Here is a 25,803-nt window from a genome sequence, read left to right as displayed (position 1 = left end):
CAACTGTTACTAATTAATCGATTTTCATCATTCTAACGCCATTAGAAAGCAACATTGTCCAGCAGAACGACGAACTATACAATGGCTCGCTACGTTTCACAGTAGCGGAACGTTAACCATAAAAATATCAACATGACTCATCACAAAACCAAGGTGTGTCTAGTCTTTTATGACTAAGTTCATTGATTTTATTAGGTCTTTTTGAATTCACATACACTGGAATTAATATTAACATGTTTAGAATTTTTCTAAAGTGTATGAAGTGGGGTATAGTGCATCATACTCGTATAAGAATTTATAAGTGACGTATATCAGAACGAGCGTCTGTTTACTGGCTGCTGAGTGTTCCTGTTCGCCCGTTACAACTTACAGCCGACGGTTATTGCTCGTGAAACTACGTACGTGATAGCAAAACACGTTGTTGCGATATAAACTTGCTCACAACCAGTATAGGGAAAGATTAATGCTACTTATATAGATGTAGTTCAAAAAGTAATAATAATGATAGGAGTAGGGTGGTAGCGGATGGGTTGGTAATAATTACTGTAAAAGCAGGGCGTGAACAAAACACGTTACTGTCGCATATTCGATGAAGCGGCAATGCTGACGCAAAAGGAAAATAAGGACTTTTTGGATTTGGCTTTGAATTGTTTTTTAATCTTGAAATTAGTTAATTGTGCGTTATGATGAATATATATTGTAGATACACAGTTCTACTTTATAAATAGTACTTGCAAGTTTATAGACAGTATAAAATATATGATTTGGTCTTAAATTTTACTTAAATGATATCTTTGTTGACAACAACTGGCATCAGAAACAATCTTAAAAATATTATTACTTTTTATATACGAAGAATCGAATATCACAATAAATCATGATTAGGTCGTGTCACCATTATTTTATAGATACCACCTAACTAGTATAATTTTCAAAATTAACTACGCAAATCAGCTCAGAAACCTTGAAGAAATTGCGATACGCGTACGTACAAAAACGGTACGTATTGGATCAGGTGTTAATTGAATTCTTAGAAACAAAACACATTAAAACACACCAAATAACATTTTTTACATAAATAAATAAAACAGTAGGGTAAACGTACCCTACGTTTTGTTGAAATGTATTGTATGTAGGTACCGTTTTCGGCAGCAGTTCTTTACAGTAACAACAAAAGCCTAATAGTGTTTCATGTGAGTTTGAAAGCGTTTTCGATGTAGCGAAATAAACAAACGCAACTTGTTCCTCGCTAAACTCAATTTAAAAGCACTTACTCGCGATTTGCCTGAGCGCCGTCACAGCCGATCGTATAGTGTTGAGAGTACGACGTCTGAGATTCTTCTTAAACGAAAAGTTTTCCATGTCAATGTTTGCCGACATTTTGTTATATACGTCTCTGTTATGTTCCTGAATACCTTTTGTACGCGATGCCGCGGTTATACTGGTGAATGCATATTATTATCAGCCCGTCCACATACGAGAATTAGGAGTAATCACATCACACAGGGAAATGTGTAGAGTTAGTCGTCTAATTTCAATAGTGTTTTATTTTGTGGTGTTACTGTGTTTTTAAATATTTGTTTTTAAAGATACAATTAATTTTATATCGAATAGCCATTTTCATTTATAACGATGAAGTGCTTAGTTCTAATTTTGTAATTTTATCATTCAGCTAAACAAGGTGAGAAATAAAACACGCATTTTATTTTCAGGTATACCTCCCTAATTTTATTAAAATATATATTATGATAAATAATTTTAATGCAATATAATTATATATGTCTACGAGTACAAATATTATTTGTTAAAATTACAATTAACACCACCAAAAAAAAACAAAACAAAAGTCAGTAAAAGGTTTTTAAGCGTATTAGTAAAAATATGAAGTCGAATCTTTTCCACTAAATTCTGATAACAAATTAGCATGTAATGAATTTAAGGCCTATTTACACCGGGTCGAGTATGATGCGCATTGTATATACTAGCGAGCGTACAGTAAACACAGGGCTATTTTCAAACAACTATTAGATTCAGGTTCATTAACAGAGAGCGAACTCAACTAGCCTCAGAATAAAACAATGCCGGTTCTAATTTTGTTATATAGCTTATTGTCTCTGAAATTGTAAAAAAACCTTGACTTTCAAGGCGTTTTTTTTTTTAAATGAAATATTGAATCTGTGAATTAACTAATTTATGTCTTATGTTTCTTTTCTGATATAATAATACTTTTAAGGACATTCTTTCTGAATATAGCTAATAATATTATGACACTGAATCGCACATACATATTGTTTCTAAAAAGTTTTCATCAGTCAAGTAAACTGTTTAGCAAAAAGGCATCGTTTCAGAATTACGTCAAATATTTATTATCGATTTGAGCTGATTAACAGTTAAAGTAAGCAAATATTTTGCACTGAGGCGATTATCGCACCGGAAATTGCATTTAAGAAAAAAGAAAACGTATTGTAAAAATAAAGTTCGAATTCTTAAAAATACTCTACTAGTCGAATATTGTTTTCAAGATTAAGACTCCAAACATACACTATGAATAATGAGATTCCATCATATTCGAAAAGAGCCTTTATATACGAAAATAAAAAGATTTCATGACACGCGCTAATGAAAAATTCTTTTCTTTGAATATTGTGGCTTAGATTAATAATCGTACAAATGAATGTAAATAAAGTTCAAATTCGCGCCGAATGCGATAAAATCCTCCTAAGTAATAAGAGATTTGATCATCCACAAAACGCTAATAAATTCAAGTTTGGTTGAAGCTTTAAAAAAAGATGTAAATACTTTAAAGACAGGACTTGCAAATTAGAATGAGAAAGTGATTCTTAAGAAGACATTTCATAATTTGAAGAGGAAACGAAGGTAGAAAGTAGGTACTAAACTATAACAAATAATGATTAATGTCAAGTGTTAAACACAAATTTCTTAATCTTTACAAGAAATTTCTTAATAAAAAGGTTTTAATTCTAATATAAAAAAAAAATCACTTCAAGGGATATGAGAGTTTGTAAGGCATAAAAAAGACATTTCTATTTTTCTAGTATTTATTTCTAGAAGATCTACTATACGCTGCAGCCTGTAAAATCCCACTGCTGGCCAAAAGCCTCTTTCCCCATGTAGGAGAAGGATCAGAGCTTAATTCACCACGTTGCTCCAATGCGGGTTAGCGGAAGATCTACTGGTTCAGCTTGATTTACTTAGGTTGATTAGTATGCTTATGACAGTACTTAATTTAAGCAATAAGGGCTTTTGCTTATTTAAGTGTAGCGCTGTTCCGTATAAAACGTTCCGAGCAATGATATTAATCGCATGTTATATTTTCTTTTGAAAGTTCTGCTTTGCATTGTGTATTTTAATACGTATATTATGCGTTTGTTCAATATAAATAGTCGTTTATTTTAATAAGCATATTATAACTGGTACATTCTCTGGAATAATATCGTTAACATACGTTTCATAATCTTAAAATATCTTTTTCAGCTATTTTCAACCTTAGAGCTAAAGAATATCGGATATTTGAAGTAAATATGCGTACCCAAAGTTACCCTGTATTGTTTTTGTTACAAAAATTTATTCATTCCTCATAATACAGATTTATTTGATAAATATAAGTACAACTAGTATATGTAACAATGTAAGTATATAGTATGTAATATATACAGGGTGTCCCAAAAAGTAGTGATAAGCGGAATTCCAGAGATAGGGCACCCCTTGGGGTATCCGAATCACCCCTATGTATGTTGAGCGATTTTGCATAGTTTTCGAGTTATGAATTTTTTTATATGTTTTTGAGAATTTTCCACCTGAACAACTTTAAAAATTTCTAAAAAAAAAATTTAAAGACTTTTTAGAATTTTTGTTTTTGTATCTAAATAGTCATGAACTGTAGCTTCCCGCTTAAAAGATTCAGCTTCTTAACTTTAATGGAAATTGTGAAAATCTAAGTGTAAAGTGAAAATTTTACGTTTTGAGAACTATGACTTCAATTTTTAACTTAGAATTAAAAATCTAAACAGGCGATTTTATGGTTTCTAATTAGGCTTAAAAACTTTTCCAGAGTCTCAGCTTTCATAATCACAAATAAAAAGTTGTACTTAATGGGGCTACTTTTGCTAAAATTTGCCTTCAAAGACATCAAGGTGGAAAATTCTTAAAATTACCAATTTGAATAAAAAAAATTTTTTGTTCAATTTATTATTCCTTTAAGGTTAAATAGTTTTGTCGGCGCCCTAGCTGGGTCATACGTATAGGATTCGTGCGGAGGAAAATGATAAATCCGTAGACTGAGTGATATGGTTCCAAAACGATGGTGCTCCATGCCACTTTGCAAGAATAGTCCAGACAACATTTAACAGAAAGATTTAGAGACAGATGGATCGGCCGTGGAGGGCCCATTGCATGGCCGCGCGGTCCCCAGACTTGAATCCAATCGATTTCTTTGTCTGGGGATATTATAAAGAAATAGTTTACGCTAAAAACATTAGCAACGTAGCGGAGTTAAGACGAAAATTGAGACAGGCAGAAGAAACAAAAACAACAGAATAGCATTCGTAAGAGTTAATTGGTCTGTTAACCAACCAAAAGATTGTAAGAAAACTAAGATCGAAGATTTAATAAACATTTGGAGGTTATTTAGGTTTAATTAATAAAACGAAAAGTAATCGTCTTAAAATTATTTATTATAAAAAGTTTCCAATATGTCGACCTTCGTGCTCGATACATGTTCTACATCGTCTTAAAAAGTTTTCTTTGAGTCTTACGAATGCTATTCTGTTGTTTTTAATTGTTTCTTCTGCCTGTCTCAATTTTCGTCGTAACTCCGCTACGTTGCTAATGTTTTTAGCGTAAACTATTTCTTTATAATATCCCCAGACAAAGAAATCGATTGGATTCAAGTCTGGGGACCGCGCGGCCATGCAATGGGCCCTCCACGGCCGATCCATCTGTCTCTAAATCTTTCTGTTAAATGTTGTCTGGACTATTCTTGCAAAGTGGCATGGAGCACCATCGTTTTGGAACCATATCACTCAGTCTACGGATTTATCATTTTCCTCCGCACGAATCCTATACGTATGACCCAGCTAGGGCGCCGACAAAACTATTTAACCTTAAAGGAATAATAAATTGAACAAAAAAATTTTTTTATTCAAATTGGTAATTTTAAGAATTTTCCACCTTGATGTCTTTGAAGGCAAATTTTAGCAAAAGTAGCCCCATTAAGTACAACTTTTTATTTGTGATTATGAAAGCTGAGACTCTGGAAAAGTTTTTAAGCCTAATTAGAAACCATAAAATCGCCTGTTTAGATTTTTAATTCTAAGTTAAAAATTGAAGTCATAGTTCTCAAAACGTAAAATTTTCACTTTACACTTAGATTTTCACAATTTCCATTAAAGTTAAGAAGCTGAATCTTTTAAGCGGGAAGCTACAGTTCATGACTATTTAGATACAAAAACAAAAATTCTAAAAAGTCTTTAAATTTTTTTTTTAGAAATTTTTAAAGTTGTTCAGGTGGAAAATTCTCAAAAACATATAAAAAAATTCATAACTCGAAAACTATGCAAAATCGCTCAACATACATAGGGGTGATTCGGATACCCCAAGGGGTGCCCTATCTCTGGAATTCCGCTTATCACTACTTTTTGGGACACCCTGTATATATATATATATATATATATATATATATATATATATATAACAATTAATACATATTCACTACATGACTTTAAAATTAATAACACTTACGGTCCAAGTCCATTAAGTTAATTTCTACCGTTTCTATATTTATCGATGATAGACGTGAAAATAGTATAATGCGAGTACAATAAAAAATAACATGCGTGTCTAGTGATATTTGTGAATGTAGCTGTATATATGAGTATGTTACTTGTATTTGTATATATTTTTATCAAAATCAAAATCAAAAACAGCTTTATTTAAATAGGCTCCATTATGCAGGCATTATTTATAACATATTAAGAAATTCAGTAAAAAATACGAAACGACTCTTTAATTTTATTTCTATACGTTCTTAATAATTTTTGATTTAATGTAAACATATAAACAATAAGCAGAGCAGCCAAGGCCTATATGACAGCGCCCATAGCTCGCATCAGCTGACCGTGTATCAATTATATTCTCACTTATTCGTGCAAGTGTTCCGCGTTATTTGTGTGTTTTGATCTTTGTCTTAATGTAAATGTTTTTATTTACTAAATTTTTACTTGTGTCGTGGTTTCATAAAACCACTCAATTCTTTTTTTTATATGTCTAGGTCGATAAATCCAACCCCGCCCCATCCCAAGGGCTCTGGTCACTGGCTCACCTGATGGAAAGCGATTACCGTGGCTTACAGTCTGCAACACCAGAAGCATTGTATGCGCGTTTCCAACCATATCCTTAATTTCCCCAGGAGCTCTGATCACCTTACTCACTAAAAGGAACACAACTGCTTGCAAACAGTGTTATTTAGCTTTGATCTTATGTAAGGTGATCTTGATTTTGAGCAGGATCCTGCTGTGCCCCTACCTCAATGAACAAGGTATATTTTAAGTTGAGATTAGTTTATATTTTAATATAAAAACAAAACCCTCATAAATATTCTATGGGACTACTACTATAATTCTACGGGAACGAGTACATATTGTCATCAACATAGTTATTTTTATTTGAATATTAAAATTATTTTACTATGTAATAATTATTTATGTTATGTCATAATAAATTTTATGTAATTCTGGAAGTGAATATCATTTTGTACTATATTGCCATTGTGAAAACAATTTGTGATAAACTGTAATTAAATCGTTGGAAGTCACTGAACCACCTGTGACTGTCTCAGGAGTAAGCGGCATTATTAATTATTCTTGTATAGAAAAAGCGCTGTTTCAGCTTTTACTCGTTTATTTTAAAACAGTTTTCCAATAAAGTTTCTCGAACTGCGTCAGGTGCGGTTAAAAACAACTAATAATTGTTACTTTCATCGAACATTGAGTCGAAAATAGTAATAACTAAATTTATTCATTGTTATTATATAAAACATATTTGTGTAGTTTATATTTTGTTTGTCGTTCATTTTTATTACGGGAATATATGAATATGGAAATTGTTATATTAACAACAATTAAAGTAACTATTACGTATATAATCATTAAAGAGAATACATAACATGGATGTAATTTAGATAGGATATATAATTCAGACACATTATACTAGCAGTCTATCTCTATACATAAATCTACGATTATACTCTAGTTGGTAATGTATATAAATGTAGATACATATGTTTGTGTCTATGTTAATGTAAGGATAAACTATAATTTCGTTTGATTTGTCTGACTGAAAAGGCACAAACACAAACAATCTAGTTACTCATCTGACCAACAATGAAAGAAAGCCTGTCTTTACAACCTTGCGTTGTAATGTATAAAAGAAAAGTGGCAAAAGTAAAAACGGGTGAAACAACGCTTGGTTTTCTTTCTTCAAAAGCGTTAATGACAGATATGGGTGTGTGATTTTTTTTTTAATAATTAAAACATTTATCGAGGTGGGCTTTAAATCTTATACATGAAGGAGCGAAGAACCTTAAAATGTCAAAGTAGGTAATACCACGCAATTCATCTAGTAATATTATAATTGAAAAGGCAAATAATGGCATCTACACGCAATATCATTCAACTATCTCGTCTCTTGTGGGAACTTTATGGTTTTAGGAGTGCGTCAGGCGACGTGACCTAAGACATCAGCTTTTATTGGACATTTGACTTCGTCTTAGACCTTTATTGTTTAACCGCTTTTATGTCATTTGTTTACTTAAGAGGACCGTTATCGTGATGGACTGTAAACCAGAAAACACAAGATTAACGTGTATATCTATACTAATATTATAAAGTTGAAGAGTTTGTTTGTTTCTTTAAACGCGCTAATCAAAGGAAATATTGGTTTAATTTGAAAAATTCTTTCAGTGTTAGATAGCCTATTTATCGAGGAAGGCTATAGGCTTTTTTTTCAAATTAACGCGTGTGAAACCGCGGTGCACAGCTAGTCTTCTAATATTGCATCAAATCGTACTATGTTGTTCTACCTGTGTTCCATTGATCTAATTAAGTAATTGGGTAACCCTTCATTCGAATATTCAAGAAGTAACTTGTGTTTGACATTTGTATCTTCCCTTTAATGTACTTAGTTCGTATTGTTTGACGTTATAAACAATTATAAATTATCTCTCTTATTTTCAAGTATCTATTATCTATATTCACTACGTACCGTTTATCGCACACTCAGCAATGTGATTATCTTTGCGATCTAATAACCTTCTTTATTTAGCTTGGTTCTTATGAAATTGGTGTTTTGCATATAACTAAGATTTCATTACTGCTCGTATGACGTTTATACTTCTGCCTATATAGACTTACAATTATCTAAATAAACTTAGTATTAGATCGACTTTCATCTGGTTTGGTTTACCTCATGACCTCCCCTCACATATAAACTATCCAGCATACACACTACATATTTTAAACCTGATTTTTAGTTATCACTACCACAGTTTGAGTGGAAGCAGTTTTTTTTAACACAAATTACTGTATCAAATTTTAAGTGAATTAAATAATGAATATTAAAAAGCCATAACGGTTAACTCTAACCGTAATTCAGAGACATAAACAAATTTTTATACGTCTCTTAAAAAAATATCGTGGGGGTAAATACTCTGTTGGGGTTCTGGGGTCCATTGTCATTGATAAAATTATAAAGCAATATACACCCACATGTTTATTCGATTATTTTAAAATAATAAATTGTAAATATTAGTTATTTCATTAATCAATGACATTAATTAATTATTTAATTGAGGCCACGTTTATATTACGATTCTCTATCTGTATTTACTAATACTCAACGAGCATCGTAATTACATATAACTATAGAATATTGCGTATGAATTATAATAGCGTATTATGCATCAACAGGTGTCACGGAGCCAATTTAAATATAAATCTGTAGTTATTGAAAACTATTGTTCGATTGGCAGTTGTACGCTAAAGTTTTTTTTCATCTCTTTGATATTACGATTTTATTTAAATTCTTAAATAATGCGATTTAGGGTAAACAAATTATTCGCTTTATTTAAATAATAATATTAAGTGAAATGAAATTAACTAATTATTCTTAAAAATACATAAATAGTTAGCACTTACGCAAAACAATTTCAACCGTCGTTCTCGTACATGTCCAAATGTAATAAAAGAACTGAACTACACGTTCTCTGATCGATATTCTTTTAGGAACCGATTCAGAGTCCTCAAACCTCACTTTCTTCTTTACATACTTTCCTTTGTTCTGCTTTTTTAACTTGTTGGTATTAACTAAACTAGATTTTTGTATTTTCACTTCGTTTAATATTTCTAAAGAAGGTTTATAAATATTATCATTCAGTACATTTAACTTTGTAACACTGTCTATTAACCTGTGATTTGTATTTGTTACATTTTCAACCATTTGCTTTTCTTCGACATTTAACGGCCTCGCTTGAACACTTTGGTTACGTTTATATTTTTCGAACGCCGTGTTTATATTAGTTACGCGTTAAGATGGATTTATAACTACCATAAAACGGTAAATATGTCTTCTTGTGTACACAACACAATGTGATACTGAGTGGTTTTCTGCTATGACGCCAATAATTTGCAACACGACGAAGCGTCTAGACGGTTTTTGGCTTTGTTTCAACTGTTGACTTCTAGGGCGCACTTACATATGAACCAAATGAAGATATTCATAATTGATTAGTAAGTACGTAATATGATAAGTCCGATATCACAAAATAAATTGTATACGTAATATTTACCATAGGGACCGTAAGGTAGATACCATAAAGAGGGCTAATTTTTTAACACGGCATCTATAATGAATTTCATATATATATCCAAAATAGTAAAAAAAAACAAGTGTGCTTTACCACACGACTGGAATAAAACTTCCTTAGCAATAGGCCTGCACTGTGTCATAGATATACGAAATGTAACTGGCTATGAGAGAAAGAGAGAAATACATTGTGTGTTCGCTCCTTCTCTCTCTTGCTCCGTTCACCTCGTCCGATCACACTTTTCGTAAAGCTCTCGTAACGTATTCACCAGCTTACTCCTCAATTCAAAAATATGTAAAGAAGTCTTACTTCAAGAAAAAATACAAAACTGTTTTTAATATGAAGTAAATAAATCTGTGGTTATCAACGTATTCATAAATTAATATTTTTGTTGCTTTTTTGTTGCAAATTTTTGTTAGGTATTTTTTTGGTAAACAGGATGTTACAGTAATACTTTGTTTATTATTATTTCAAAGAGCGGCTTGTTTGAAGATGTTTGCATAAAACAACAATCTGAATACTCACCTCGGTAATGTCATGGTTTAATTAAAATCTCGTTTACCACTATTATCGAATTCTATTTTAACTCACTTATTTTCAATAAATATTGATCTGAATAATGTTTAACTGAGGTAGGGCACAGCAGGAATTTCCTGCTCAAAATATGGAGCAGCCCGACTGGGGTAGTACCTCGACCTTACAGGAGATCACAGCTGAATAATACTGCTTATAAGCAGTATTGTGTTTCTGTTGGTGAGTAAGGTGACCAGAGCTTCTTCTGGGGGGATTGGGGATTGGGTCGGCAACGCGCTTGAGCTGCTTCTGGTGTTGCAGGCGTCTATAGGATACGGTAATCTCTTACCATCAGGTGAGCCGTACGCTTGTTTGCCGATCTAGTGATATAAATGAAAATGTACGTATAGTATATTATTTTTATAATGAGACAAAAAGCAACAGCAATTTAGTTTCAAAGAATCTTTGTAATATCATTTTATTTAATCTAATATAAAGAGTCTTCTTCATTTATATGAAAAGTAATAGTCTTTTCATATACAAAGTGGTACTACTGTGTAAATAGCTTCGTAACTTACTTTAGTAACTATAAATTTATGCTAATTTATTACTGAATTACTAAAGATAATTAAAAACTACATTCAATATCTTGTTTTCTTTCAAAATACTTTGAAACTGTATAGTTTCAAGCTCCTGTTAAGTAAAATAAGCCGAGCTGATCTGAAAAATAAAGACGGATAAGTTATTACATAAATAAATTATCTTTATATTGTTTAATAATAATAAAGATTTTCTCGCTTTTGGTTCCTTAATAAAATAGCAATAACGCTTAAAATTATGAGGTCGTATAATGGGCGGGACTTCAGCACACACCCCGTTTATTATTTTTACGCACGTTGAGGTTCATGGTGGTTTTAACATATATAGACTCTGAAGACAGAACATCTCGTAACAAACGGGTGAAGTTTATATACAAACATTTTATATCTTTCATCAAATGTTGTGATAAAATTCAATGAACTTTTGACACTGATAAAATTTGTTTAATGGAAAGATTCTGTATTAGATAAAGAAAGTCTGTCTACAACATTTTCATACCATTACTATAAAACTCCATTCAAGTGTTAAAAGTAAATTTATTTCATAAAAAAATAAGAATTCATTTACGTTTGGTACGTAATATGACAATAAAATATTACGATTTAAGAAGTAATTACAAATTATAGTTCTTAAATATTCAGGCTCAGTTTTAATTTAAGCTTTTTTCGGTTTACCGAAATTTACTGATTAAATGTAAATGTAAAAATATTTATGTTTTTTTAGGAGTATAGGACATATACTAATACAGATAATTGCGTGAATATTGTACAAGTATTGTACATATCCCAGGAATACGTAACGAAATTAAACATTTTAGTCACATTTGTGCGAAGTAAACCAACCAAAATTTAGGACAGATACGTTGACACAATTCTAAATTATTAGTAAAAAATATCAGCTTACCATGTTACTTTATATTCGGACGTAAATTATTCTTTTCTTTGCTGCTATAAAGAAAAAAGTAAGTTTTATAAGTCCCATATTTTTTTACTTTATTGGCCAATACAGTACAAATATATAGTAGTTTTATCATCTAAGTACCTATCATAAAATTACGCGGATTTATTTGTTTGCAGAGAGTCACGTATTTTAATTTAAAAACATTAATGACGATAAGGCATGTACAAAGTTCGACCAGGCTACGTCTATGAACCGCTCTGTTAAATTATATAGTTACAAATATTGTGAGGAGGTGCATGTGGTGATTTGGGAACACGATTGGCTGTATTGTGTTTGTTCTGATTATTTCGTGGCCATACTGTTGCGATTTTTGTCTTTTATATGATTTTAAATTTTAAAACAGTAGCAAGAATTTTTTTCCTCCGGTTTTTTTTTCTCTCTCGGTTTACTCTAGGGTTATTTTTATAATTTATTTTTGTAATATTTAATAAAGCCGAGGATATAATACGAAAGTAATGTCTATGTAGATACTAGGATGTAATGTTCAATAAAATATTGTGATTAACGTAATTTTAGGTTGCTGGATAATGATTAGATGTAATTTTTTTAAAATTGATTGATGTCTTGCCTTAATTTTTAAGTCGTTTTTTTCACGTTCATTAAGTATGTGTAAAATAGATACCCCTATGGCGAAATAAATATTGTCATTTCATTTAAAAAAGAAATTTATAATATAAAAATATATCTCATAAACATGATAATGTCTAGGAGTCTCTAAAAAGCGATGAAGATAGACAAATTGTTGAAAAATTACCTAGAGCAAACTTGACGCCGGTCCACGCAGTGCGGACATAGTGGAACAGGCGGCGATATAGCGGGCGGTGTCGCCGGCGGCGCGCGGGCGCCTCCGCATCGGGTGCGGGCGGCGGCTCCGTCTCGCCCGCACCCGCTCGGCCGTCCACCGACGACGCCGTGTTGCGGACCCAGCTTTGTGATCCGTTCACTAATGTGACCGCACCATTATAACCGCACCCCACACGGACGCATCGTTCGAGCGTAGAAACTATTCATTGGCGTTACACTTGTTTTTTTTTTGCTGATTGTTTCACACTCCCACTATTTCCATTTATATTTGTTTTCATACACTTTTATATAAATCGTTCGTTTGAAAAATGTTTGGATTTTGCACTTGTTAAGATTTGGACACAGTTACTACTATCACACAAATATCGATCACTTGATCAAAATGTTGTAATTCAAAGCTAGTAAAAAGTTAGTTCGTTAGTTAAAAGTCTAGAAAATACAAAATTTTTAATTAAGCATGCAGCAAGCGTCTGAAAAATATGCAGCCGTAAATCTGTGAACAAAGAAATTTTTTGTTAGTATATTTTTTTTTTGTAAGCAACATATATGAGATTTTTATAACACAAACAATACATATACTTAAAACTTAGAAATAGTTATGGCATATATAAGTATATAAAATAATAAATGTTAATTCTAAGCCTTTCATTTTTGAAATAACATTATTAAAACAAAAAAGTTATATCTTTTACATTCAAACAAGAGACATTATTTACACAATCATATTGACGTACTCGCAAACTAACTGGTGTAAATAAAAACAAAAGAAACATACATATTAAAGCAGTTTGAGTTGAGGTATTTGAATCAAACTTTTCAATATACTTGTTACCTTAGTTATGGATAAACCTGCGGGGCTGAGACTGCCTGTTTGTTTTAGATTTGCATTAGAATTGGATTTTAGTGTAGCGTATGTAAATGCAAATGAAAGAGCACGTACGAAATTCACTTATGGAAAGCGACCGTTTCGACGATAGTAATTATTGGCGTGTTTGCTGAGGAATTGAACAAATAAAATATGCGTGTTTCATATTCTGTATCAAGACACTGTGTACCTAATAATAACAAATAAAGATGTTTGCGTATCATCCTAAAATACTTTTGAGCGAGAAGTATTTTTGTAAACAAGATGTCAGACGAATGTATATTAACTTTTTTTTTAATTTAATTTGTATTTAACGAGTGAAAAGTTGAAGTTTTGACTACGATTATTTATTAATTTTTACTTCAGAAAATAAAAAGGAATTATTAGTTTTATGAAATGAAATAAACTTTTGATGTAAGAGCAAGATGCGCTGCTTGTCCGTGAAATATGTAAGTTAAAAGAAGTTTTTATGTATATTAATCTTTACTAGAGCAAAAAATAATTTATTTTTCAGCGTAGCTTTATGAAATCACTAGAATGTATTACGAAAACACTTGACTAACCGAGCCTCCTAGCTTTATTTCTAAGGGACAATAGTCCCGTCGAGAGCGCCGTACAAACTTGTACAATTCTACATTTACGGTATCTTCAAGGGATTTTTATCCTTAAAGTCGCATGTGAAACAGTACATCGGCAAGCACAAATCGGTTTGTAGGTCCATAAATTAGACCATGCATCACTGTCACCGTGGCGTGGTAGAAACGAAAGGATGCTTCGTAATAACCTGTGAAATGAACGTTTGACGACCACTTGCTTTGGAAAATATATAGAAGTTGCCGAGTTGAATGGCAGGGAATAATGACGCGTTTGGAGTAGATTGGCGTGATTAAACTTTGTGATGAAACTTGAACGAAGTTTTCCTAATTTTACGAGTCGTTTATAAAATTTTAAAGCAGTGAGAGCTCCCTAATTAATATTGCTGGTGAAAATTTTCTTTCTTGTGAAATCCTACATTGCTTATTATCACAAATCGACATATTATATCGTTGACAATATTTTTCTTTTGTTTATAACAAAATTACATTTTTTTTTCTATTTTGTAAATTGTTACAAGTTGTTCATTCTTTCATTAATTGCATCGATTTTTTTGTTGTGTAATAGCTATAGCAACTTTTTAGAATGAAATTAAGCAAATTTATCTTTTTTGTATCAATAATCTATCTTTCACTAAGTGCAACGGTGATTTTTGCATGTGGTGTTAGCCTATAAGTGGTTGTTGCACTTGTGCTATGTATTAATTATATTTAAATGTTAAATGTCTGTGAATCAGTGTAAACAACTGTTGGCTAACCTAATAAATAAAATAAAATAAAATAAAATAAAATAGCAAATGTTTATGAAGACTGTTATGTTAACTTACTATATTGACACTGTCACAATATATAAATTTTACCGCATAATAAACCTCCCACAGGAAATCTTGTTTGGCTGGCTCGTGGGTGTGACGGAATTATTAATATAATTATGTATTTGTGACACCTTCAGGCTATCATTTATTTTTTGTTTATCTAAAATATATTATTAGTCTTAGTAAACGAGTAGAGTATTTTTAGTATTTACGTTACGTACACTGGTAGTTTGCGTTATGATTTTTTTAGGTAAAAGAAACCCTTGGTAGTAAATTTAAATATTTAACTATATTTAGTTTTCTTTAGTAAAGGCATTTTTAATATAAGAACGAAAAAGATTATATATTAAGAAATCAAACCAAAGGACTTTATAACTAATAGAGCTGTAATAACGAAATTAAATTTAAATATAAATCAGCGCATGGTACGCAGCTCGTTCAAAAAAAAATCCGTACCAAACTACCAAGACAATACGCGCCTCACGTAATCAATCAAGAAAACTATATATAGAAAACGAAACCAAAACTTTTGAACTCGACAACAAACTGATAAATGACTCCAATGCCTGATGTTTTACAAAAATGTCGAACCATAGAAAAACATTTATAAAAAAGTCAGTACACTTCCAATCGAAATGTTTATAAATACTAATTTAGTGACCAAACCTTACAACTCATAAGCAACAAGAGATACCTCATATCGAATGGAACGAAAAAAAAAACAAATATTATAAAAGAAAGCAAGAGAAGGGACAGAATAATTAAAAGGCTCGAAACTATTGTTATATATAAAGAACACGAGGAGTAAATGAAGCTCAAAAACTAAGTAAAGCGTGCGTGTGCATATATGTCCATGTGTGTGTGTGTGTGTGTGTGTGTATGCATGTATATGTAAATAATCTATCTATATATGTATGTATATTATGTCTATTTATTGATTTGTTTCACATTATTTTCTATAAGATAAAACTGTACAGCTACACATTCAATATATCATCTCCTTTGCCCTAAAGTTGCCTGGAAGAGATTGCTTTTTAGCAATAAGCCCGCATTTTGTCCATTTTTCTACTAATTATTGTTAATGTTGCTTATTTATTTCATTTCTTGTTTGGTTTACGATAAAGTGTTATTATTATTATTATTACCTAAGCAAAATAGGCAGAAATGAAGGTAGACAGGCCATTTGATGCGTGACACAAAGGGAAAATGAAGTAAGGCAGTGACAGAATGATGATATCCAAGAGGTGGAAATAAGAAGCACGAACAACTGATGTAAGGATGATATCAGAATGATAGCTCTCAGGCAACACAGGACAGAGCTCAATGGAAATCACTGGAATAGGCATATGGCTCCGCTAAGAGGCACACCGAGATTATTGACATTATATAAAAAAAATGCTTCGTTACTATTTTGTGACTCTCGGAAATAAAAGGAATTATTATTATTACAGATATTTTATTGATTTTAAAAGCTGTAAATGTAATTGAAGTGGAACATTTTTGTCCCACAGATTTTTTAAAATAAGGTTTCAAAGTTGCGTTTAATTTTATTTAATAATTAAAATATATAATAATAATATTATACCAGAATAAATTAGAACAGAAAGTTATGTAAGACATAAAATTCAACAACTTAATTAAGGAAAATTTTAACTCAATTTTAATTTACCAGAACATGGTAGCGCCGTATTGACAACGTGGTAAAACAATAATAAAATTAACATTAAAATCAGAATGTTTGTATAACAGCTGATATAACAGAAAAAAAAGAATCCTTGTCTAGTATACTGAATCATCGTTATTAAGTTAGTAAACAATATCCAATCGAAGTTTCAGATCTAATACATCGAATCAATCAGTTGAAAGCATTGAGTTTGATAATATCTATTTTTCCCCAATTGCAATGGAGCCAAAAACGATTTAATATGTATTCGATTTGTGTGTGTGTGTGTGTATGTGTCTGAACAATGTTGTTGTTTCTATTTAATAAAAGAAATAGCGGGCGTCCTAGTTGCGATATATTATTTCTTTGATTTAACCCACACTTAAATCGTTTGATAAATTTTAACGGATATTTAAAAAGGATCTAATATTTACAAACGAATTTAAAAACGGTTCAGATGGACAAATGATAATAACATACTACAACACATAATAACATACTTTAACAGGTTCTGTGAAATAATATTTTGATTTTTTAAAGTAAACTCCAATAAACCAGTCAATTTGAATAAAAAAAAAAAAAAAAAAAAAAAAAAAAAAAAAAAAAAAAAAAAAAAAAAAAAAAAAAAAAAAGAACATGAAAAAGTTAAAATTCCAATGTTGTTGACAGTATTCACTTCTTTTACTTATTAAAAAGTTGAAAAACAAACGGATAAGCGTAAGAAAAGTTTGAAGCAGGCGACTTCCGCAAATCGATCTTTCCGAACCCAAAAGGGATTATCCTATATTGAAGAATTCCGCTGTTGATTCTACCGTCTGTCTACCACAAGGCTTTTTAACCAACATAAGTAGAAATTTGAAATTTGCCATAATTTTTATTTATTTATTTGTGCCTTATTGCAAAATAAATAAAAAACATATTTTATAAAATAAATTGAATCAATCTGTAAACATCGCTCTTAAAGCAAAAACTTAAAAGTGGTTTCTACATTAAAATATGTTTTTCTCCGAAATAATTTTTTTATATATTTTTTATATTTGACTAGCTCTACCCTGCGCGTGTTGCAACGCTTTTTTATGTGTGCATATATATATATATATATATATATATACGCACGTATTTATAAGGTTTCGTCTGTATTTAAGGTAATTGTCGGTTGATAGAGTTACGTATTTTATTTTTGTAATTAATGTAAATGGAAATAACATGCATAAATGTATTAACCTTACCCTTTTTTGAGCTTTTATGTAGTATGCCTTTTATAACATCAATGAATGCCTTAATGATGAAAAGGCATCGGATTGAATAAAGCACGACCAGGCTATATCTACGATCTGCTCTGTATATAGATACAGCTACAAATATTATGAGCAGGTCGCATGTGGTGGTTTCGGCACACGCGATTGGCTGACTCGTGTTTGTCCTGATAGTTTCGTGGTCATACTGTTGCGTTTTTGTCCTGTATATGACTTTAAGTTTTTAAAAAAGAACCGAGAGCTTGGTCGTCCGGCTTTTTCTCTCGGCCTACACTAGGGACATTACTTTATCATATTTGTTGTAATATTTAATAAAGCCGAGGATATAATAGGAAGGTAATGTCTACTAAGACAAAAATTTTGAGTAACTTAATATTTTTGACGATTTTGACTAAATTAAGGTTGGGTACATTACCTAAGTTTGTAATGTACCTAATGTTAAGATGTAAATTTTTATTTTATTGCTTCATATTTTTGCTACTTTAAATAATATTATGTTTTACTTTCGTTAAGTGTGTGTATGGCGAAATAAATGTTTTCATTTCATTTCATTTCCTTACAAATCCCTGGAGCTAAAAGCAGGGGGAATTACAAACAGCATCAATAGGCTGGTCAACATAATTAAATATCACTTTCGTTACAGAGAAAATTACTTAAATTATTATCTACATATTCACATTAATATAAGAAAGGAAGTATGTTTGTTTATATTATATTACTTATAATATATACATACTAATACACCGTTTTAACTAGTTATAGCATTATTCACAGTGAAAACTAAATGATAATTTTTTTCTTTTTATACATGTAGGTCAGCAAACAAGGGGCACAAGCAGGATATATCCTTCTCAAAACCTGGATAATGATTAAACTTCGATGACTGGGGAAGTATCTCGACCTTACAGAAGATTACAGCTAAATAATACTGCTCTCAAGCAGTGCTGTGTTCCTGCGTGAGTAAGGTGACCAGAGCTCGTGGGAAGGGGATTAGGGACAGGCTCGGCAATGCGTTTGCAATGTCTTTGGTGTGGCAGGTGTCCATAGGCTACGGTAATCGCTTACCATCTGGTGAGCACGCTTGTTTGTTGACCTAGTCGTATAAAAAAAGAACCGTATGAAATTATTGTCGTTCTTGGTTGGTTGTAACCAAATTAAAGGTATGGTAAGAAAATTTTATTTCTCACCACTAAATTAAAAAGATTAAAGGTCACATTTCAATATTAATCACATCAGTTTAAGTTTCTCTTCAGTCTTTAAGAGTACTACTACTAACTTGTCTGATTTCCAACCCATTTCTATTCTCCCTTTCGAAGGAAAAAACTTCACCATACCTCACTTTCACTTAAACCTTCGAAAAGTTCCATCATTTAAACTTTTTACTTAACTAAAAATTACATTTCAGTCCACTCCAATCTGGCTTCTGTAGTGGTTATAGAACGGTGTCTGACCTTGTAAAAGTTACTGACGACATTTGTTTAGCTATGGACAATAAACAATTCACTAGTCCGACTTTTTTAGATTTTAGTAAGGCATTCAGTTGTGTCGGTCACAACACGCCACGGTGAAGAACTGGTTTCTGAGTTACCTCAAAGTACAACAATAAGGTATACAGCTCGAGGAGCCTTTCTCTTCGTGGCTTCATGTTCAAGGTAGGATAAAAGCGGCGTGTTGTTTCCTTTGCTCTCCTGAATTTTTTCATATGTATATGCAGATTATGTCCAGATATATCGTCATTTTGCGTCGAAAGATATTGTGAGTGCAATCGATGTTATTAACTTCGATCTAGCAAACATTCTAAAAAGGAGCAAGCAGTATGGACTAAATGTGCACCCTGGTAAATCTCATAGTCATAGTTATTGGCAGCCCTAGGATATTATAATATTGTAAATAAATTCAAGAGCTAATAGCAGTTTGAATATACCTGCCTTCATGTATAACGATATTAAATTGGCATATTGTGTTACAGTTAAAGACCTAGGTGTACATGTAGATGAGACATTATCTTGGTCGGTACAAATGAAGGAAGTTAGCCGGAAAACTTTTACTGCACTAAGTTTATTACGGTGTCTTAGTTCTATTCTACCAATCCCTATCAAAATTATGTTGGCAAACTCTCTTCTCCTATCTATTCTAGATTATGCAAATGTAAACTATCCTAATATGACTAAGGAACAACTTAATATACTTGAGCGTCTACAAAATCTTGCTATCCGGTAATATTTTGCTTTCGTAAATTCGAACATGTTTCCGAATTTAGCTTGAAACTCTAGTGGCTCTCTATACCCTTTCGCCGGAACCTGCTTATTCTTTTTCTACGTTAATGTGTGTTATTTTATTTAAACTTCTAAAGGCTCCGATATCGCGCTAAGTCAATACTGGCATTTAAGAATGTAAATGTTTTTAATCTGGAGATGACATGAAGGAGTTTTTGTGGTAATATCTTTTTCTCTCACAATTTATCACAATAATAATATATTTTTTAGTTTATAACAAGGTTATGTATTATATATGTTACAGTCAGAACTCTTAACCAGTCAAAAGTACTATTGACTAGCGAAATCAGTCAAAAGTACTTTTGACTGGACAAGTTGGTCAAAAGTGGTTTTGACTGAAAATTATTGGTTATTAGTACTTTTGACTGCAAATTCACGGTTAAAAATACTTTTGACTGACGCTCTCCGTCAAAAGTATTTTTAACTGCAAAAAGCGTCAGTCAAAAGCACTATTAACTCGTTAGATGTGAATAAATTTAGTCAAATGATCCTGATAAACCATAATAAATTTATGCCCGCGACCTTGCGACTGCATGTCAATCAGATCGACTTGGCAGCGGCTGTTCATTTCAGTGTGCAGGATCGGTTTCTAAACCTGACCCATCCTTTTCTTGCTTTTCTTCCTTTGGCATACTTCGCACATTGATAAATATATATTAATCATTTCTTTTATAACATTATCGTACTTTTTTAACGGACTTCCAAAAAAGGAGGAGGTTCTCAATTCGACTGTATTTTTTTTTTAATGTATGTGTTGGAAAAGTTAAATAATTAAAGACTTGTAAACTTTTTATATTTCTATATTAATGCACACCATTTTAACCATTACATTTTTAGGACACAGAGAGAATAGACAGGAGGAGGACAATCGAACAAAGACAATTGACAAACCTTGTTTTACTAAAATAGTTACTAGATGGCGCCACAAGTATTCTTATTTAAAAGATTATAATATTTGCATATTACAACACGCCTCCTCAAATTTATAATCTTACACAATATTTTAATCTGAACTTAGATATACTAAATTAATCTTAACTCTAACCTGTTTTTCAAAAATTTTGTTTTATCTAAACTTTTAGTTAACATGTCTGCTAAGTTAAATTTTGAATCAATTTTTAAAATATCAATTATTCCCTTTTCATAGTTCTCGTTTATATAATGATACTGCACTTCAATGTGTTTTGAATTTTTTGTAAAGTTACCGTATTTAGCTATTGCAATCGCACCAGAATTATCTTCATACAATTTAATCGGTTCAGAAAAACTTAAATTAAATGACTCACTCAACAAGTTTCTAATAAAAAGTATCTCTGTCACTGCCTCTGACATAGCAATATACTCTGCAAAAGTTGAACATTTAGTAACCGTACTTTGTTTATGTGTTTTCCAAAAAATTAAGTTTCCAAACAATCTAATTACAAAACCTGACGTGGATTTTCGATCTACATTATCTCCTGCATAGTCAGAATCTACCATACAATCTAAAATTTCAGTATCTACATTAGCATAGTATGTTAACTTTAAATCCTTTGTTTTATACAGATATTTTAAGACTCTCATTGCATATTTGTAATGTGTTCGACTGTAACAATTTTGATACCTACTCAAATAATTAACACTATAAGCTACATCTGGCCTCGTGCCTGTACTAATATACAATAATTCACCTATTATATTTCTGTACTTTATACTTTCATCAATTTCCTTAGCTTGTTCTAATCTTAAATTAGTTTCCATTGGAGTATCATATAACTTAGTATTTTCCAGATTATATTTTGCAGCCAAAGATTCAATATATTTTGTTTGATTTAGAGTTAATATATTTTTATCATTACTATAATCAATATTTATGCCAATATAGCTTTTAATTTTCCCGAGGTCTTTCATTGCAAATCTTTTCATCAAGTTAGTTTTTATCTCTTCAATTTTATCTTTATTTTTACAACAAATTAAGAGATCATCAACAAATATCAATATATATATTGGATCTTTGCTTGCTCTGTTTACATATAAACAGTAATCATAGTTACTTCTAATAAAATTTAACTTTTTGATAAACTTATCGAAACAATCATACCATACTCTAGGACTTTCTTTGAGACCGTAGAGAGCCTTTTGCAATTTATAAACTTTATTGTCTCCAGTTTCATAACCTTTCGGTTGATTTATATATACTTCTGACTTTACATAACCATTTAAAAATGCTGTCTCGACATCCATTTGTTCAATAAATAAATTATTTTTACAACTATATGACAATAAAATTTTCAATGTTTGCATTTTTCCTACTGGTGAATAAACATTTTCAATATATTCCGTTTGCTGGAAACCTCTTACAACTAATCTAGCTTTATAAACATTACTACTTTTCTTTTTAAAAACCCATTTAACATCAATAGTCTTTTTATCTTTTGGCCTTTCAACAATTTGCCAAGTATTATTTTTATTTAAGCTATTCATTTCAGAGTCCATTGCTCTTTTCCATAGTTCATGATCATGGGAGTTCATCGCCTCCTCAAATGTATTTGGTACACTCGCATCAACATAGTTTACATATATAAAATGAGAAACTGGATTACCATATCTAGAAACTGGAGTTCTCTTTCTTTTTGATTTTTCTAATCCTACATGCATATCATTCTCATCATCATTATTTAGATTATCATTGTTTACAAGATCTTTCATAGTATTATTACAATTTTCATTCTCACCTACATTTACATAATTTTCATGACTTTTGTATTCAGTTTGACATACTTTATTAGGGATATTTAAAGTGAAATCAGTTTCCGAATCATTATCCTTTACTCTTTGATCATCAAGTCTTTCTAAACAAATCAAATCAGTATTTTCTTCGACTATCTGTACATGCCTAGCACTAACTATCTTATTATTTAATAGAACTCTGTAACTATTTTCATTATACCCCACTAAAATTCCTAGTTGGGCTTTATCATCCCATTTACTGTTTCTTAAAACTTCAGGAACCCTGACGAAGACTCTACTTCCATATATTTTTAAATGCTTTACATTTGGTTTTATCCCAAAAAATATTTCATAAGGAGTTTTATTTTCTACTGTATTTGCAATTGTTCGATTTTTTAAATAAGCTACTGTTTTTATTACTTCTGGCCAATATTTTCTATGAATTTTAGCTTCTCTCATTAAACACCTACCTATATCCATAGCAGATCTGTTATATCTTTCCGCTACTCCATTTAATTCGTGGACGTAGGGTGGACATGTTAATAACTGTATACCTTTTTGCTTTATAAAATTATAAATATCCTTATTTAAATATTCTTTTCCATTATCACACTGTAATTTCTTAATTCTTTTGTTAAATTTATTTTCTACTAGATTTACAAATTCTATAAAACAACTAGCGGTTTCAGCTTTACTTTTAATACAAAAAATCCTAGTACACTTGCTATAATCATCAATAAATGTCAGAAAATATTTTTCTCCACCATAACCAGTTGTATAATGTGGACCGTTCAAATCGGTATGAATTAATTCTAAAATTTCTTTTGTCTTTGTTCTACTATTTTCAAAAGGTACATTAGCCATTTTACTTTTAATACAATTTGAACATTTCATTTCTATGCTTTCAATCTTATCTGGCAAACCATCTACTAATTTATTGTTAATTAACTTATTTAGATATTGAAAATTTACATGACCGAGTGCCCTATGCCATTTTTCTTTATGAGTTAATTTTACAGAGTGTGCATACATTTCATTTTTATAGTCATTCAATACAAAACCTTTCATATGATACAAATCATTTATTTTATCTGCAACAGCTATCAGTTCTCTAGACTGGTTATATATTTTCGCATTCGCATCTTTAGCTACTATTGTGCAATTTTTAGTTATCTTTGAAAAACTCAACAAATTTTGCTTGATACCTTTCACAAAATAAACATTTTTTAAATCTACATGTTTATGACTATAATAGTTTTTGAAACAAATTTTAACATTGCCTACTTTGGTAGCTTTTAATATTTTGTCGTCGGGTAATTTTACATTTACGGGTATTTTTAAATCTACATAATTATAAAAGTGGGTATCATTATTTATTATGTGGTGTGTACACCCACTATCTAAAAGTAAGTTAATTTTATTGTTATTAATACATTCTTCATTTTCAGTACACCCGAATACCTGATTGACTACTGGATTACATACTTGAGTTGTCCACGACTCCACTGGAAAATTCTTTGACGTTTCACCTCTGGAACGATCTTGACCTCTGCCTCGGCTACGACCTCTGTAGAATCCTCTCTGTAGTCCTCGATGACCATGACTGGGTTGATATTTGCCTTGATAATTTTCCGGTCCTTGATTACTTCTCTGTCTGTGCCAGCAGTCCTTCTTGAGATGGCCAGTCTTCCCGCAGACAAAGCATTGGGGTTTAGTTTTGGCTGTAAATGTACTCACATTGTTTTTCTCATCAGAGTCGCTTGTAGTAATGTTTTTTTCTTTTATTTTAGACCATACATAATCTACTGTTCTTTGTTCTTCTGGAATTACATCAAGAAAATCTCCAATATAACTATAACTTGGTGGAAGCGCTCTGAGAAGGTATCTCAACTTCTCAGATTCATCAATCTTTCCTCCAGCAACTTTAAAGGCATTTATTGTTTTCTCAAAATCAACAAAAAAATCTTCCAATGTACTATAATTATTTAATTTAATTTCTTCAATTTTTCCCCTACATATAATTTGCATAGCAGTAGACTGTGTTAAATACATTTTGTCAAACTTTCTAATCATTTCATAAGCTGTTTTACATTCACTAATATATTCTAGTTGTTTATCTGAAATTGTACTCATTATTATGGTTCTTGCTTTTAAATCCCTTTTTTTCCACTCCGCCTCAGCCTTTTCGTCCTTGCCCGGAATGAAGGTCATCGTAATGGCGGGCTCGTTACACTCTTTATATTCCAATAAGGTTAGCAACCTTAACTTCCAATTTGAATAATTTGCACCGTCAAAAATAGGTATTGTTATATCTTCTACTCTTGCCTGCTTAGCCATTTTGTTGATAATTATTTTCAAGATAATTTTTCTTTGATGCGTATGCGCCTTGCGTTGCGTTGCGTTTTTACCTCAATCGTATTATTATTTTTTAATCGTATCTGAATAATCCACATATCACAATGAGTTTTACTTGTTAACCACGCTCTGCTACCATGTTGGAAAAGTTAAATAATTAAAGACTTGTAAACTTTTTATATTTCTATATTAATGCACACCATTTTAACCATTACATTTTTAGGACACAGAGAGAATAGACAGGAGGAGGACAATCGAACAAAGACAATTGACAAACCTTGTTTTACTAAAATAGTTACTAGATGGCGCCACAAGTATTCTTATTTAAAAGATTATAATATTTGCATATTACAACAGTATGTTACATCAGAACTTTTGACTGGGTGGAGCGATTTCGACAATTTTTTTTTTAATCGAAAGGTGGTGTGTGCCAATTGGTTCCATGTAAATTTGTTTGAGATCTAACAACTACTTTACTTAACTACTTTTCGAGCTATATCTAATAATGCGTTTT

The 25,803-nt window shown here is 31.2% G+C and overlaps 1 protein-coding gene across 1 annotated transcript in view; it reads right to left on the bottom strand.

Annotated features, from left to right (window-relative positions):
* LOC123658384 (Kv channel-interacting protein 4-like) overlaps nt 1–9,734 on the bottom strand; it is a 107,649-nt gene extending 97,915 nt beyond the window's left edge. The window contains exon 1 of the mRNA XM_045593814.1: nt 9,213–9,734. Coding sequence (XP_045449770.1) covers nt 9,213–9,513 — 301 coding nt within the window. The 5' untranslated portion in view covers nt 9,514–9,734. The remainder of the gene's footprint in view (nt 1–9,212) is intronic.
* Nucleotides 9,735–25,803: the final 16,069 nt, after the last annotated feature.

The sequence above is a fragment of the Melitaea cinxia genome, chromosome 12 (assembly GCF_905220565.1).
Source record: "Melitaea cinxia chromosome 12, ilMelCinx1.1, whole genome shotgun sequence".
Classification (NCBI taxonomy): Eukaryota; Metazoa; Arthropoda; class Insecta; order Lepidoptera; family Nymphalidae; genus Melitaea; species Melitaea cinxia.
The sequence above is the reverse complement of the archived record's forward strand: the minus strand, read 5'-3'. Positions and strand labels throughout refer to the sequence as shown.